Raw genomic sequence first — 13,660 nt, 5'->3', positions numbered from 1 at the left:
CACTGCATAGTATTCCTCAATGGTTCTAACATTGTGGTTTCGGAGCCACCTGTACCTATGCAGTCATGAATGCGGCTAGCTATATGATACATTTTCGGCGAACTTAACACTACTTAAATGTAGTGTGTAAAAAAAAAAGGAATAAAATGAGAAAAATAACTTTCAGCGCTTACCAGGAATTTACTAGTCGCGTGTTGACGGCGGTACATCAAACAACTCATGGTCTCGGCTGCCTGTCTCACGCATCGGAAAAGTAATTCCTAACGAGGTGGAACTGATACTGAATAGCTGCCCAAGACTGAGGCGCCAAATGAGAGAAGGGATGCCTAGGCAGAGACCTTCACTCAAAGGGCAAATCCTCAGAGTTCGGAGACGGGCCGCTGACATTGGTGCTGAGCCGCGCATATGAAAGGTGTCCTTGGAAGGCGGCGTTGCTCTATGCTTGGAAAGCGTCTGTACATCACCTCCTTTAAGCTACAGCGCATGCGTATGCAATCGGTTAGACATTGTTTGTACAGTTCGCGCGCGGAATCTATTGAGGCACCTTTTACCGCCGCACTTGCAATACAGTAAAAGCTCATTAATTCGGATCTCACACGACCGGGAAAAATGTCCGAATTATCTGAATGCCGAATTAACAAATGAACAGGAAAAATAACATTAAAATCAAGTTGGAGAAGCATACCTTTATTTACTGAAGTATATTGCAATAGTCGTCTGCTTTTTTGCTCAGATTCCGGCTGACATCACAATTTTTCTTAACTCTTCCAAGTGGCCAACAGCCCACAAACTGTCCGAAGTGCTCCGGCAAACGTCCTCCAATATCAAAAGCACCTCCGTGACTTCTCGTGAGGTGCGATGAGGTCGTGGCTACACCTGCTCTCATGACTCTTCGTCTGAATCATGGTCTTCCCGGGCACCCGTGGCATCATTAATAATTTCTTCATTGGTCAGGAGACCAGTCGTGGCGACACATTCATCAATCGCGATGTAGGCCTGAAGGGTCACATCTTTGGGAAGGACAGCATCGAAGGTTGGGGAGTCGTGATCGGTGGACTCGACTGACACCTCGTCGGCTACTGCCGCATGCTCGGGCCTCACAAAACCGCTGACAAGTGATGACAACAATCAATCCGATGACAAGTGGCAAGCGCTCCGTGCCAGTCATATTGGTGGCAAGAAACACAGTTATCTTTTGCGTGCACTTTTTGCCACCAATGCACGGGTCCCCTTTGAAAGTTAACGCCTTGTCGGGCAGAGCTCTGAAAAATAGAGCAGTTTCGTCTGCATTGAACATGTCACTTGGTTCATATGCAGCGATGTGCTCAAGCAGCTTCACATTTTTCCACTGGGTGGTCACGCTTTCATCAACGCTGCCCTTTTCACCGCACACTCTTCTGAAGCTCTGAATGAGTCAATGTTCATCATTGCAGCGTACTTTTCACCTTGTGCCATGATGAGAAGTCCGCACATTGGCAGTTGCGCATTGCGACAGTCAGTAACCCACTAGAGCAAAGCTTCTTCGAGCTGGGGATGAGCTGCGGTTCGCAACCACTTTCTTGATGCATGAAACTCCTCTGAAGAATTTGTTCATTTTTATGTATGTTCCAAACGTGCTCTGCTTTACATTGTACTTGGTCATAACATGCTGTCGCAATTCGCCGTTCTTCAAAGCCTGCAAAATTTCCACCTTAGTCGCCAAGTTCTTGGCTTAGTACTTCTGCCGCTTTGCCTGTGTTGCCATCACTGTCGCGCACGATGGTGGTGGCATGCAAAACACAGTCACTACGAAAAAAGAAAACTCTGCAAAAAGAGATGATACCGACTCAACAACACAAGGGAAAATGGCATCGAAGGCGCAGTGGAGCGAAGAAAGAAGACACCGGTGTTCGGTGATGCAGCGATCGCCCCCACTAATTGATGACGATGGCGATGCCTCTCAGGTTTCGGTTTCACTCCTGTGGTACCAGCTCTGCTTTACCACACTTTCGTGTAGCGGCAGCCGGCAGCATTTGTTCGAATTAAGCGGTGCGGGGCCGAATTCTGACAAATTAACGAAGGTTTGGTCCCATAGACTAACATGCACTTTGGCCGGGACCAATAGAGCCGTCCAAATTATTCAAATTTCCAAATTAACGAGAGTCGCATTAACAAGCTTTTACCGTACTTGTAATTTAGCAGTTGCGAACGCGCACTCATGAACTAGGCGTCCCAAAAATGAATTACTCAAAGGTTGAAAGAGCACAGGCATCGCGCAGTGGTCGCAGTGCTTTTGCATTCGTCTACGTGGGCACAACAAAGTGCCCCTTGAATATTTTGTTCCCGGTAGTTAGCCAGATAATTGCATGACTTACTGGTGGGTGAGTCATGCACATTTTAAAAGTGAGACACTGGAACTGGGACCTCGAAACATATAGCCACAGAAAATATAGTTGCAGCTTTACAATGAATGCATGTCAGCATACTTGGCAGCGTTGCATGAGATCTCTTGTGCAATTTTGTCGCCAGGAGTTTGACCCACAAGTGATGGAAAGGTGCTGTGGATTTGTGGGCCACTTGGCCACCCTTGCTGTGGAAGACCGCAATCGTTCCTGTGATGCAATTCACAAACTGGAGAAGCTGCAGTAAGTAGATTGGATAGGAGTGATTGCCACATTTTCCTTACTGTGCTTTTCCTATTTCTGTAGGAATCTAGCAGCTTCGCTTGAAGAATCTTCAAAAGGATCACTTCTACAACAGACCTTCCTTGACCGATGGAAGGTGAGTGCTCGAGCAAGCTTGTCAGGCAGCCCTGTGTTTTCCTGTAAGACGTCTGTACAAGCACATGCTCTCAGCCTTGTTTACCGCAGCAAAGTATAGCTGTGACAGCCATTGACAAGTGTAGCAAGCTGCGCTGTCAAGGTGTGAAAACTATCTCATTGCAAACTACTATTCTTACACAGAATAGATCAAGCCACTTGCTTGTCATATGAATCACAGACAAGGGCATTTGCATGTGTATGATAGCTCAGTCCAACATTTAGTCCAACCTGTTTCAGTGAACAATTAAACATACATAGATGTCAAAATTAAGGGGGCCTTCTGTGTGTGTCTAGTCTGGAAGTTCAGCTTGCTTTCCAGGTTAGCAAACAGTCATTACGTACGCAACATTATGCAAACCCCCTTCTGCAATGCCGAAAGGGGCACCCATGGCAGGCTTGGCTAGACAAGGCAAACACAACATATAAGACAATGTGTGTTTATTACAACACAAGAACCACAAGCAAAGGTGTAAATGCAAAGGAACTTTCTTCCTGCAATGATATTTTGAAGTCAAGTCTTGCCTCAATTGCATTTTGTCTAGGAAAAGAGGTCACACAGGACAGGAGAGCAGAAATATATGTGCTGTATATAACTAGGTCTAATTCTGAAGAGCAAATGACTTTATTAACCTGGCAGACCCTACGTATGCATCCCCTGTTAGCTAACATGAGTTGGCACTGGCAGTCCCCCTTACTGACGGAACTTGCACATGTTCTTTTCCCCTGCGTAAATGCCAAGGGCATTGTGTGCGTAAATGCCACATGTATAAATGCCATGTGCTTTTCGAAAGGAAAGCCACGTAGTTGAAGAAAAATACGACAAATTTTTCTTCAACTTTTCGAGGAACCCGTATGGGTTTCATTTGTAGCAATTGCTACAATTGGATGGATATCTCATTTTCTCTTAATTACTTTTCTCCACCTTGCGGATTTCCACAGAACCATTACATCAAGCGCTTGCCTTTGCTTCGAGTTGTTGACAAATTCGACTTCGCCCTGCCGTCTGCTAGCTGCCTGGTTAGCTCAGTAGGTAGAGCAGCTGTCCTGGAGGAAAGGCGGTGGTCCCATGTTCGAGTCCCGGACCAAGATGAACTTTTCTTCAACTGCGATGCGAGGCTTTACTTTTGAGGAACCCGTATGGGTTTCCATTGCAGCAATTGATACGAATGGGTGGATGTCTCATTTTCCCTTAATTAAATAATTCTCTCCACCTTGCGGGTTTCCTACAGAACCATTATGTCAAGCTCTTGCCTTTGCTTTAAGTTGTTGACAAATTCGACTTCGCCCTGCCATCTGCTAGCCACCTAGTTAGCTAAGAAGGTAGAGTGGCTGCCCCAGATAGGCGGTGGTCTCGGGTTTGAATCACGGAGCAGGACGAATTTTTCTTAAACTGCGAGGCTTTTCATTCGAGGAACCCGTATGGGTTTCCTTTGTAGCAATTGCTACGATTGGGTGGATGTATAATTTTTCCTTAATTACTGCTCTCCATCTTGTGGGTTTCTGCAGAACTATTACGTCAAACTTTTGCCTTTGCTTTGAGTTGTTGACAAATTAAACTTTGCCCTGCCGTCTGCTAGCCGCCTGCTTAGCTCAGATGGTAGAGCGGCTGTCCTGGTAAGGCGGTGGTCCCGGGTTCGAATCCCAGACGAGGACGAATTTTTCCTGAACTGTGAAGCTTTTCTTTCGAGGAACCTGTATGGGTTTCCTTTGTAGCAATTCCTACAATTGGGTTGATGTCTCATTTTCCCTTAATTAAGATTGTCTCTTTGAGCAGAAGCTTATCACTTACGTTGCGGGCAATGGGCAGACACATGTGCAAAATCATTCTTGTCCAAGGACATTTCACGCTCCCTAATTCTTACATTGATGCACTCTCCGGTTTGCCTTATGTACACTCACCCATACTTGAGCGGGCGAGTAAGCATACTGATGTATACGCCATATTAGTCTTGATAGCAGCTCACATTGTGTGAAAGGGCACATGTTGCATTACCCAGCCTTCGATTGTGCTTTCTCATCAGGAATTTATTTACCTAGATAGCGCGATACGTAAGAGATGCCCTGTATCCACATGGCCTGTTGTGCGTTCCTCGATTGACCATGTGATCGCCTGTTTCACTTATATTCCTTGATGTTGTGGGATTCTCGCCCGTGCTCTTGGGACAAAGGAACGACAACACAGTAGGGCAAACAATCACAAGGGCATTTATTGCACCTTTCATAGACTAATGCCTGCTAGCCGAGTCGCTATCCACAAACATGTCGATGGGCGCGCGACAAATCGCGGAAGTCCGACTCACCGCAACCGGATAACTAGCGAATATGTTCGCCCCATGCTTGACACCAACGCCTGATCGTTCGCGCGTACGGTCATGCGAATGGTGGCGCGTTCGAACGAGGTCTCGCGAGACAGTCTCGCAGAAGCATGGATCAGGGCACGCGCGGAACGTCCGCGCCGCTTGCCAAACCTGAGCCAAAGAGGAAGGGCCTTCTCCTTTTCGCACCCAAGTAACCCCACTGTTAGGTAGCGTTAGCAGAGCCACACTCGCGCCATCTCTCGCAATGCGCTTCAACCACACTGACTGCTGTGGGCACCAAGCCACGCGGCGAAGCCGGATCACAGGACACGGGAGCTATGCAGGAAAACAGCATATCAGGGGACGTGTGAGAGTCGTGCATCCCCACAATGTGTGTTTCAGTAAACTTAGTTGTGAGTCAGCGCTCGTCCTGTGTTCTTTCACTCTGTTGTTTTGTTTGCACTGTTACCATTATGAATAATGTAATAATAATAACTTTATTCAGATCAATATACAAGACTGGCATGCGACATCTGGATCCTTAGCCATAGGCTAATTATGTATCCATGCAGTTATACAAAGAAAAATAAACGATTCAGACGCAGGCACAATCATCTTTTTTTGTTTGTTTGGGATCTAACAAACAAAAAGAAAAGAAAAAAATGCAACCAAACAAAAGCCAATAAACTATGGTGCAGACCACCGCAGGAGCGGGAAAGCCACGGCCGCTCCTGGCTCGGCCGCGTGCCTTTCCCCACATGCCGTCGACACAGCCATCAGCACCCAAGAGCGGAAAGGCTTAGTTGCTGTCCAAACTGCTAAGTGTCACCCACAACAGGAGCCCCCCACCGCCAGTGAGGCAGCACATATATGAGACAAGACCCATGGCCTCTCTCCAACGGCAGCCCGCACACATACATGCTAGCGATAAGAATACATGAAATGGTTACACAAAAAAAAAATGTATACCAACTCGCCTAACTTTCCACCTTAATACGTTGATTACATTCTAGCATTGTTGTTAGGTTGCTTGTGTACCCTACATGCAGCAAGCATTTTGCATTAACTTAAACCAAGTTTGTAGGAGTACATTTATCTAGGCCATGTAGTTACAAAGGACCCAGATCACGTGAATGAGGTCTTCAAATGGGTTAGAGTGCATGTAGAAGGAGAAGGCATTCTCAAGTCATGAATGGCAGCTTATTCATATTCTTAAAAAGAAGTATACCACCTGTTTCCTACTTTGGACAGCATTAAGTTAGCAGCCAAAAATGATCGTTTGGTACCTCAATGGGTAAGACCTCTTCACAGTCAAGTTTAGCAGCCAAACCATATTTGGCAGAGTGGAATAGCAATTCGGCAATTGAAGCAGTGGTGCAAGCAACAACCTTGATAATGGCAACTTTGTTCACAGTGGTCTTAGGCAACATTTCGGACATCTTGCTCGCTAATAATCTGATAAATCAAGCAGGACACCATCCAGCATGTGAAATTTTGCACATTGGTTCTGTGGGGTGCGTGACCGTGCAATGGAAAATCAAGCAGGCTTGAAGTGTGGGTTGGCACACTTCTCCCCACATCTGGGGTGCTAAGTGGTGCTTCATTGTGTCAGGTTAATGAAGGACCTGCATTGCTACTCATGAGTGATAAGGAACAGGTCAATGGAGTGAGTTAGCAGCTTACAGGACCTCTATTTTACAAGCAATTGCACATGTTACTCTGGCTCAGAAATATTAAATTTGGTTTCAGTGTATGGTGCCAAGTTGCATGTTAACCATAAAAACAATTTGGTTTCTTTCTGGTTTATTACTATTTCTTTACTTTGCTTTATTTATATATGTATTTATGTATTTAGAACTGGTTGGGGGGGGGGGGAATCTATAAAATCAGCCATGATGGTCATGTTGGTGGCCATGTTATAATCATGCAAATGAAGTATGGCATATACCTAGTCAGGTTATTTACAGGTGGGCTTTACAAGTGTGCTTTACAGTCTAAGTTCTTGAGTGCCAATCATATTAAAAATGTTCAACTCATTTTGTGTTAATGTCTCTTTTCGTTTGCTTCGATGTCCTTATTATTGGAAGATGACACAATTTTTGGCGTCCTTGTTTTTTTTATGAACAAATGTGCACGTTGGCTGGCAGGACAAGCTGGCCTTGGCAATCTTGCAAAGCACCTGGCAGCTGGAACAGACAGTGGTACTGCTCAAAGCCTGGCCAAAGCCTGCTGAACCGGTTGAAGACCCTATTGACGAAGCCGTAACCAAGCTTCAACCACAGCTAGCATTGCTGCAAGAGTGTGGGCAGCGGCTGTCACATCCTGCCTTCAGAGGTAAGACAGGATATGATGACTCTCTTTGAAACCTCTTGCTGAGAGACTGCTCACCTTATCAAGACAGCTGCAGGTCACCAATGCATCTTATGGCAACTACAAGTGGTTGTTCTTATGTGGAAACTGGCACACGAAGTGACGGTGGAAGATAGTGGGTAAAGATTTTTGTACTACAGTGCAGTCCACTTATAGCAATATCACATATAACGAAATATCAGTTATAACGATGAGTCAACTTATGTTTTAGGGCTATGAGAAAAAAGAAATCTATATAGTATAACGATTTGTTATGACCACATGTCAGATACAGTGACCAAAATTTTGCTTCTGGATGTTGTTTTCCATGCAAACTGAGCTTGACTTTTGTGTTGCTAAGTTCCCTTTAAACGAACAATGCCAAGATGGTGCGAAAATTTTACCTACGCCAGTTCGTATCTGTCGCCATTCCCACGCAGCCTGTCCTGCTTGCGCAAGCCACAGAGAGCATCGTGAGTTGGTGCAGCGCGTCAGAAGATGGGGCCAAATACTTTGCATCCAACAGATGGGTAACATTTTCATTGGAATTCTCGCCACCAGAGGACATAGCACTAGAATGTCTCCAAAGCAAGGTCACCTTCATCCATAAGAGAGCCGTAGACCCTGAGGTTATAGGCCTGTCACAGTTACATGTGCCTTGTACAGGGTTTACGCCAAGGTCCTGAAAGTATGTATGGGAGCTTGGACAGAGGTGAACAGCCACCTCACAAAGCTCTAAAATGGATTCCACCAGGACGGAGGGCTGGAGGATAACCTGTCTGTCCTGTGCCAGTGCATAGAAATCGCAAGAGAGGAATCACATTCTTTGTTATGCTGCTTTCTAAACGTGGCGAGGGCCTACGATAACATCCCACATCAAGAGCTACTTCAATACCTGCAAGATATTAATACGCCACATACATGGACAGTTGTTCTTCACCGCCTATACAGGGGCAACAAGGTCGCTACAACCATGTGCAGCATCAAATCGCATGAGGTAGGCATGGACATAGGGTTAAAGTAAGGATGCCCATTGTCCCCTCTGCTATATATGCACTACAGGTGGAGTGCGAGCTTCCGAAGTAAGAGCTGGGCTTCACCCTCAAATTCGTCGGGATAGGTTGTAGGCAACAGTGGAATTTGCCCGGGTTAGTTTTTACAGATGACATCGCACTACGGGCCAACAGTGTTATGCAACTGCAGATACAGATTGACAGCTGCACAAACAAAATGGCGGTGCTTGGACTTGTATTCTAACACCAAAAAGTCTGTGGTGATGTGCTTGCATGGTGGCTCGGAAGGCACGGGAGCACTGATGTTTCCATGGGGCCAGGTCGTATAGTAGGCGACAGAATCAAGGTGCTTTCTGTGAATCTCTGTACTCAGCCTGAATACACACTCTCACATGAGGAGCATTTAGGCAAATCGTCAAGCCGTGCCGAAAATGTCCTTCACAAGCAAGGGCTCTGGGGCTCTGACCGCTTGCTTATGGTCGGTTAATTATGAAAAGCGGTGCACGCCCTGCACTTAGCTTTGCGAATGCTGTGATATGTCTGGCAGCTCAAATCTGGGAATGGCTGGAGCGAGATCAGCAAGCCGTGAAATGCTTAGGAGTGGGCTGTTATGGCAGGGTCACCAATGAAGCTGTACAGGGATACATCGGCTGGTCAAGCTCGGAGGTCAGGGAAGCGCGCAACAAGATTGCATATGACAGTAGACTGCGGCTGATGGCAAGACGACACCTGGCACTTAACGTGTTCAACAACATAAGTACGAACTGCGTCTGCACAAGCTGGATGAAGTGCCTTCAACGTCTGCACTGGAAATTTATCTTTTTCGGTGACCTTGTGCATGATGATAATGCGCAAAAATGGGCCAGAGTGATCGACAACACTGGGTACACCAACAGGAGGCAGAGGCAAGGACGTTTGCCCGGAGCGTATATATAACAACAGCATTGGTAGTGGACTGTTGCTCGAGGCACGAGCATGGGCCATAAGAACTCTAACCTACTGCAGACGCTTCGAAACCACTGTCAAATGCACACTGTTTAGAATATGCGGTGAAGAATACAAAGATGTAGAGCGCATCACGAAGTGATGTGCGAGTCTCCAAACACCACTGCTAGAGGACACAATGCTGCCAACTGCGCCAGCTTTTTGTTTGAATGGAGAGGGTACCAAGGGCCCAGCATCATCAGTGACAGTGACTAAGCACCGTCTCGCAGAGTGATGGATGCTTGTCGTACTGGTTGTACTGCTGAGCAAAGTGCATAAGTGACATGACAGTGCAGGATGGATTTGTATGTTTTTTTATTTATCTGTTTATTTGTTCAGACCTGGGTGACAGTATACCCGCCAGTTACAAAGGGACGGGTCGCAAGTCATTATCAGCAGCAGCACCACCACGTTGCCCACTATCGTGCTCCATACACCTCCAGAGAGAGAGAGAGAAAAAAAAAGGCGAAAAATACGAAGTGAAGCGGCATAATGCTGCCTGCTCTTTTCTACAATCTCTCTCTCTCTCTCTCTCTCTCTTTCCCACTCTTGCTCACTCACTCACGCACTCACTCAACAAGCGCAGAAACGACCCCGAAGCAATGGGCAGGCCAGTTTTTAGATGGGGCCAACAGAGCTCAAAGCTGTGTTGCTTGAGACAATGCTGCAAATTTTGCAAGACTCAAGTATAAGCTTGTAGTCAACAATATCGACGATTCTCAAAAACCAGGATCATGAAAGCTGGAACCAGTGGCCATGCTGATCAACGGAAAAAGGCTAAAGGCCAAACTACACTTACGCATGCCGGCCCGTGAAAGCTCGCGAGTAATGGTGGTCTGAGTCCAAATGCACACCAGTGCGTGTCCAGTTGGCCCCTCGAGATGCGCTCATCCGCGTCATGTCGTCTGCTCAGCTTGCTTGCCATCCTGTCAGTACATGCTCCATGGTTGGTGGATTGACGACAAAATGTTTTCACACCATAACCATAAGCTCTGTTTACATGCATGCAACAGCAGTGCTTTGCTTCACCTGTACACTTTCCCTGCATTTCCCTGCCTCCTTAGCTAGTAGCAAGGTTGAACATCCTCATTAATGTTCACCTGCAGCACAGTGTCTGCTTGGCCTCTACTTGGCGTTTGCTCGCTACCATCATCACATACCATGCTAGAATGGGGTAGTAAACTAATTATGCTGTGAGCAATTAGGCCTTTTTAGTGTTCCGCATCATCAACGCATCACCAGTGCTAATGCTGTGGCACCATCCGCTAACTAGAAATCAAACCTGTTTTAAGGCTCAGTGCCGTGTCTCTGTAGTCCTATCAGTATGAAAACAAACAGCCTATCTCAACAATTACGGTAAAACATACCTAATGCTTTGACCTCAGCTTGAGACAAGACTTAGCGATGACAGATTTTGTCACTTGTTTCTTGCTGACAGGGCAAAGAGCCAGTAACAAGCGCAAATTCAGATCAAAGCGGGTGGTCGCTGCTGTACGGAGGCTGCCATATTGCTATAGGTGGTCGTGATTAGGGTGACTGTTACGGTTACCGGCAGTAACTGCCACAATAATTCCCAGTATATGACGTGCATGCGCAAAGGCCATAACAAGTCTTGTATCGCTCTACCGTATTGTGTAGTGAGCAAAAATAAAACTCTCTAGTGCAGCCAATAATCTGCAAGTTACGCCCGAAACTATTTACCACTGCGCAAGGATATTGCCTGTGTACGCCTCGTACCTTCAGCAGGGCTGTAAGGTACTTGTGGGATGGAGTATATATTTGTGTGGGAAGGATATCTGAGCTCGCACTGCACTTCTGTCCTGTCCTGTACCATCAGCACATTCGTAAGGTGCGTGGGCGCGAGCTTTCGCACGCCGGCAAGCATACATGTAGTTTGGCCTTAAGGCCCCTTTTTCACCCTAAACATGTTCAGAAAGGTGGGCTTTGTGTGCCCGGGCAAAATCCCCTTTGATAGTGAAACCAACACGGTGGAAGGGGCTGACATTACTGAGCTCTAGGAGCACATCGCAACTGATGACGAAACATGTGGTGCTTTAGTGGAGGAGTTTCTGAGTGCAGATAGTGCCGCCTCGTTCTGCGAAGAGATCTCTAACAAGGCGATTGCTGTCGCGACAGATGATGGCATTATGCGACGTAAGCGACAACAGCAGCAACATGGACAATGGCCAGCTTTTGACCCCCAACCCCAATGTTCACACAAAGTCTGCTGGCGTCGATTGAGTCGCTCATTGATTTTGTGCGCTCTAAAGGATTACCACCAGTGTTTGCACAGCAGCTGGACGCAATGCACATTGTGGTTGTAAACCTGAAACTGCAGCAAAAGCAAGTGCAAATTTCTTACAATTTCGGCACACCTAACGCTAGACATGCTGTTTAGAGGTATAAGTAAACATTTTATTTTTCACAGCCTACTTTCTATGTTTGTTTTTTAGCCCAAGTGGCAAATTTGAGCTCAGAGCTACAAAGTTATATTCGGCAGCTTTTTTTTACGGCAGTCCAGATATAGCAATTATTGGCTACAACGATCAGATTTTAGTTCGTTTTGATATTATTATAAGTGGACTGCACTGTATACACTTGCTTCCCCTAACTGGACAATCTTTTACATTGTACAACGAATTCCTGCTACACTCAACTTTCAACTAATGAAGAGTATGCAAATTTGGTTTGAATGATTAGAAGTTAAGATTAAGAAATTTTATTTATTTATTTATTTATTTATTTATTACATGCTGCCAATCCCAATAGGAACTATTGCAGGAGGGCAAAACAAAAACAAGAAAAACAATTACAAATAAAGAAAGTGTCAATATGCACTTACATATTTTATACAATGTTATTTGGGGTTGAGGGAGCAAAAGTCATATGATAAATACATTACGAACAGACATACAGCACATAATGATCACATTCAAGAATTGCACTAGTACATAAGACAAGTACACAAGATTTTAACTGTGGGTGGTATGCAAGTGATCTTCAAGTAATGTAAAAAATTTATTCAAATTGTTGCAACTAGTTGTGCATTCAGGTAATCTATTCCGTTTTCTATTTGCCTGTGGGAAAAAAGAATATTTGAAACAGTTTGTGTTGAAACGGTATTCTTGTAAGTTTATTGGGTGTCTGTGGCATGATTGTCTAGTTCACACTTAGATAAAAACCTTGAACTGTCGATCCTAAACTGCTTATGATGGAATTGGAACAGCATTTCTTGGCGAGCGAATTTAGTGCAATTATTTAATGTTCAGAGTCCAGATCCTTCAATTAATTCTGAGAGTGAATCAAATAAACCATATTTGTTGTAGACAAACCTAACGGCTTTTCTTTGCACACCTTCCTTAATCCATAATTCCTTAATCTATGCAAGTACATTGGGGTCTATGTTAAGTTTATTAAGCTTGAAGATAAGTAGATTGTCTGAGATGGAGTCAGATGCTTTAGCAAAATTTAAATATATGCAATCAGTATCAAATTCATGATCCATGTTAATAAACAAGTCGTTGGTAAAACATATCAACTGCGTTACGCACGGAACTGCTCTACGGAATTCATGCTGATAAATACTGAAGAAGGAATTGCACTCAAAGAATTCAATGAGGTGCGAGTATATTATATGTTGTAGGATTTTTTGCTGAAATGGATGTTAATGGGATGGAACGGTAATTATTGGGGGAATGTACATCACCAGATTTATGCACAGGGACCACCTTCCCTATCTTCCAATCAGAGGGTAGTGTAGACATCTGTAATGACTGTTTAAAAAGCTTTGACAATATTGTTACGTAAGAAGATGCAGATGAAAAACTATATACAAGTATATTTACAACGTAATACGCCGCACTTGGCCAAGAGGCAACAGCCCGCGCTAGCCTTCAATTGTCGTTGTCGTCTTCTTACTGCTCGCCTCTTCGTCATTGGTAATACTATTCCGTAGCACTACCCCCGGCTGCAAAAGCGCAGTCCCGGAGCGACTAAAGGCCGGACTCGGAAGCAGTGTAGTAGGCCTTGAGCCTACTGACGTGCACGACATCACTAGATGCCAGAGTAGCGACGAAGTTGAGCTCACAGGAGCAATTTCGTACGTCACAGGCGTCACCTGGCGCAGCACGCGGTAGGGCCCTGTGTATCGCGAAAGGAGCTTCTCTAAAAGTCCGACGTGACGAGAGGGCGACCACAGGAGCATGAGTGCACCAGG

General features: G+C 45.4%; 1 protein-coding gene across 1 annotated transcript in view; it reads left to right on the top strand.

Annotated features, from left to right (window-relative positions):
* The window catches only part of LOC126521268 (midasin), a 386,114-nt gene that overhangs the window by 321,346 nt on the left and 51,108 nt on the right, over positions 1–13,660 (top strand). The window contains exons 63-65 of the mRNA XM_050169921.3: positions 2,509–2,624; positions 2,688–2,760; positions 7,246–7,432. Of these exons, the coding sequence (XP_050025878.1) occupies positions 2,509–2,624; positions 2,688–2,760; positions 7,246–7,432 (376 nt within the window). The remainder of the gene's footprint in view (positions 1–2,508; positions 2,625–2,687; positions 2,761–7,245; positions 7,433–13,660) is intronic.

The sequence above is a fragment of the Dermacentor andersoni genome, chromosome 6 (genome assembly GCF_023375885.2).
Source record: "Dermacentor andersoni chromosome 6, qqDerAnde1_hic_scaffold, whole genome shotgun sequence".
Lineage (NCBI taxonomy): Eukaryota > Metazoa > Arthropoda > Arachnida > Ixodida > Ixodidae > Dermacentor > Dermacentor andersoni.
The sequence above is the reverse complement of the archived record's forward strand: the minus strand, read 5'-3'. Positions and strand labels throughout refer to the sequence as shown.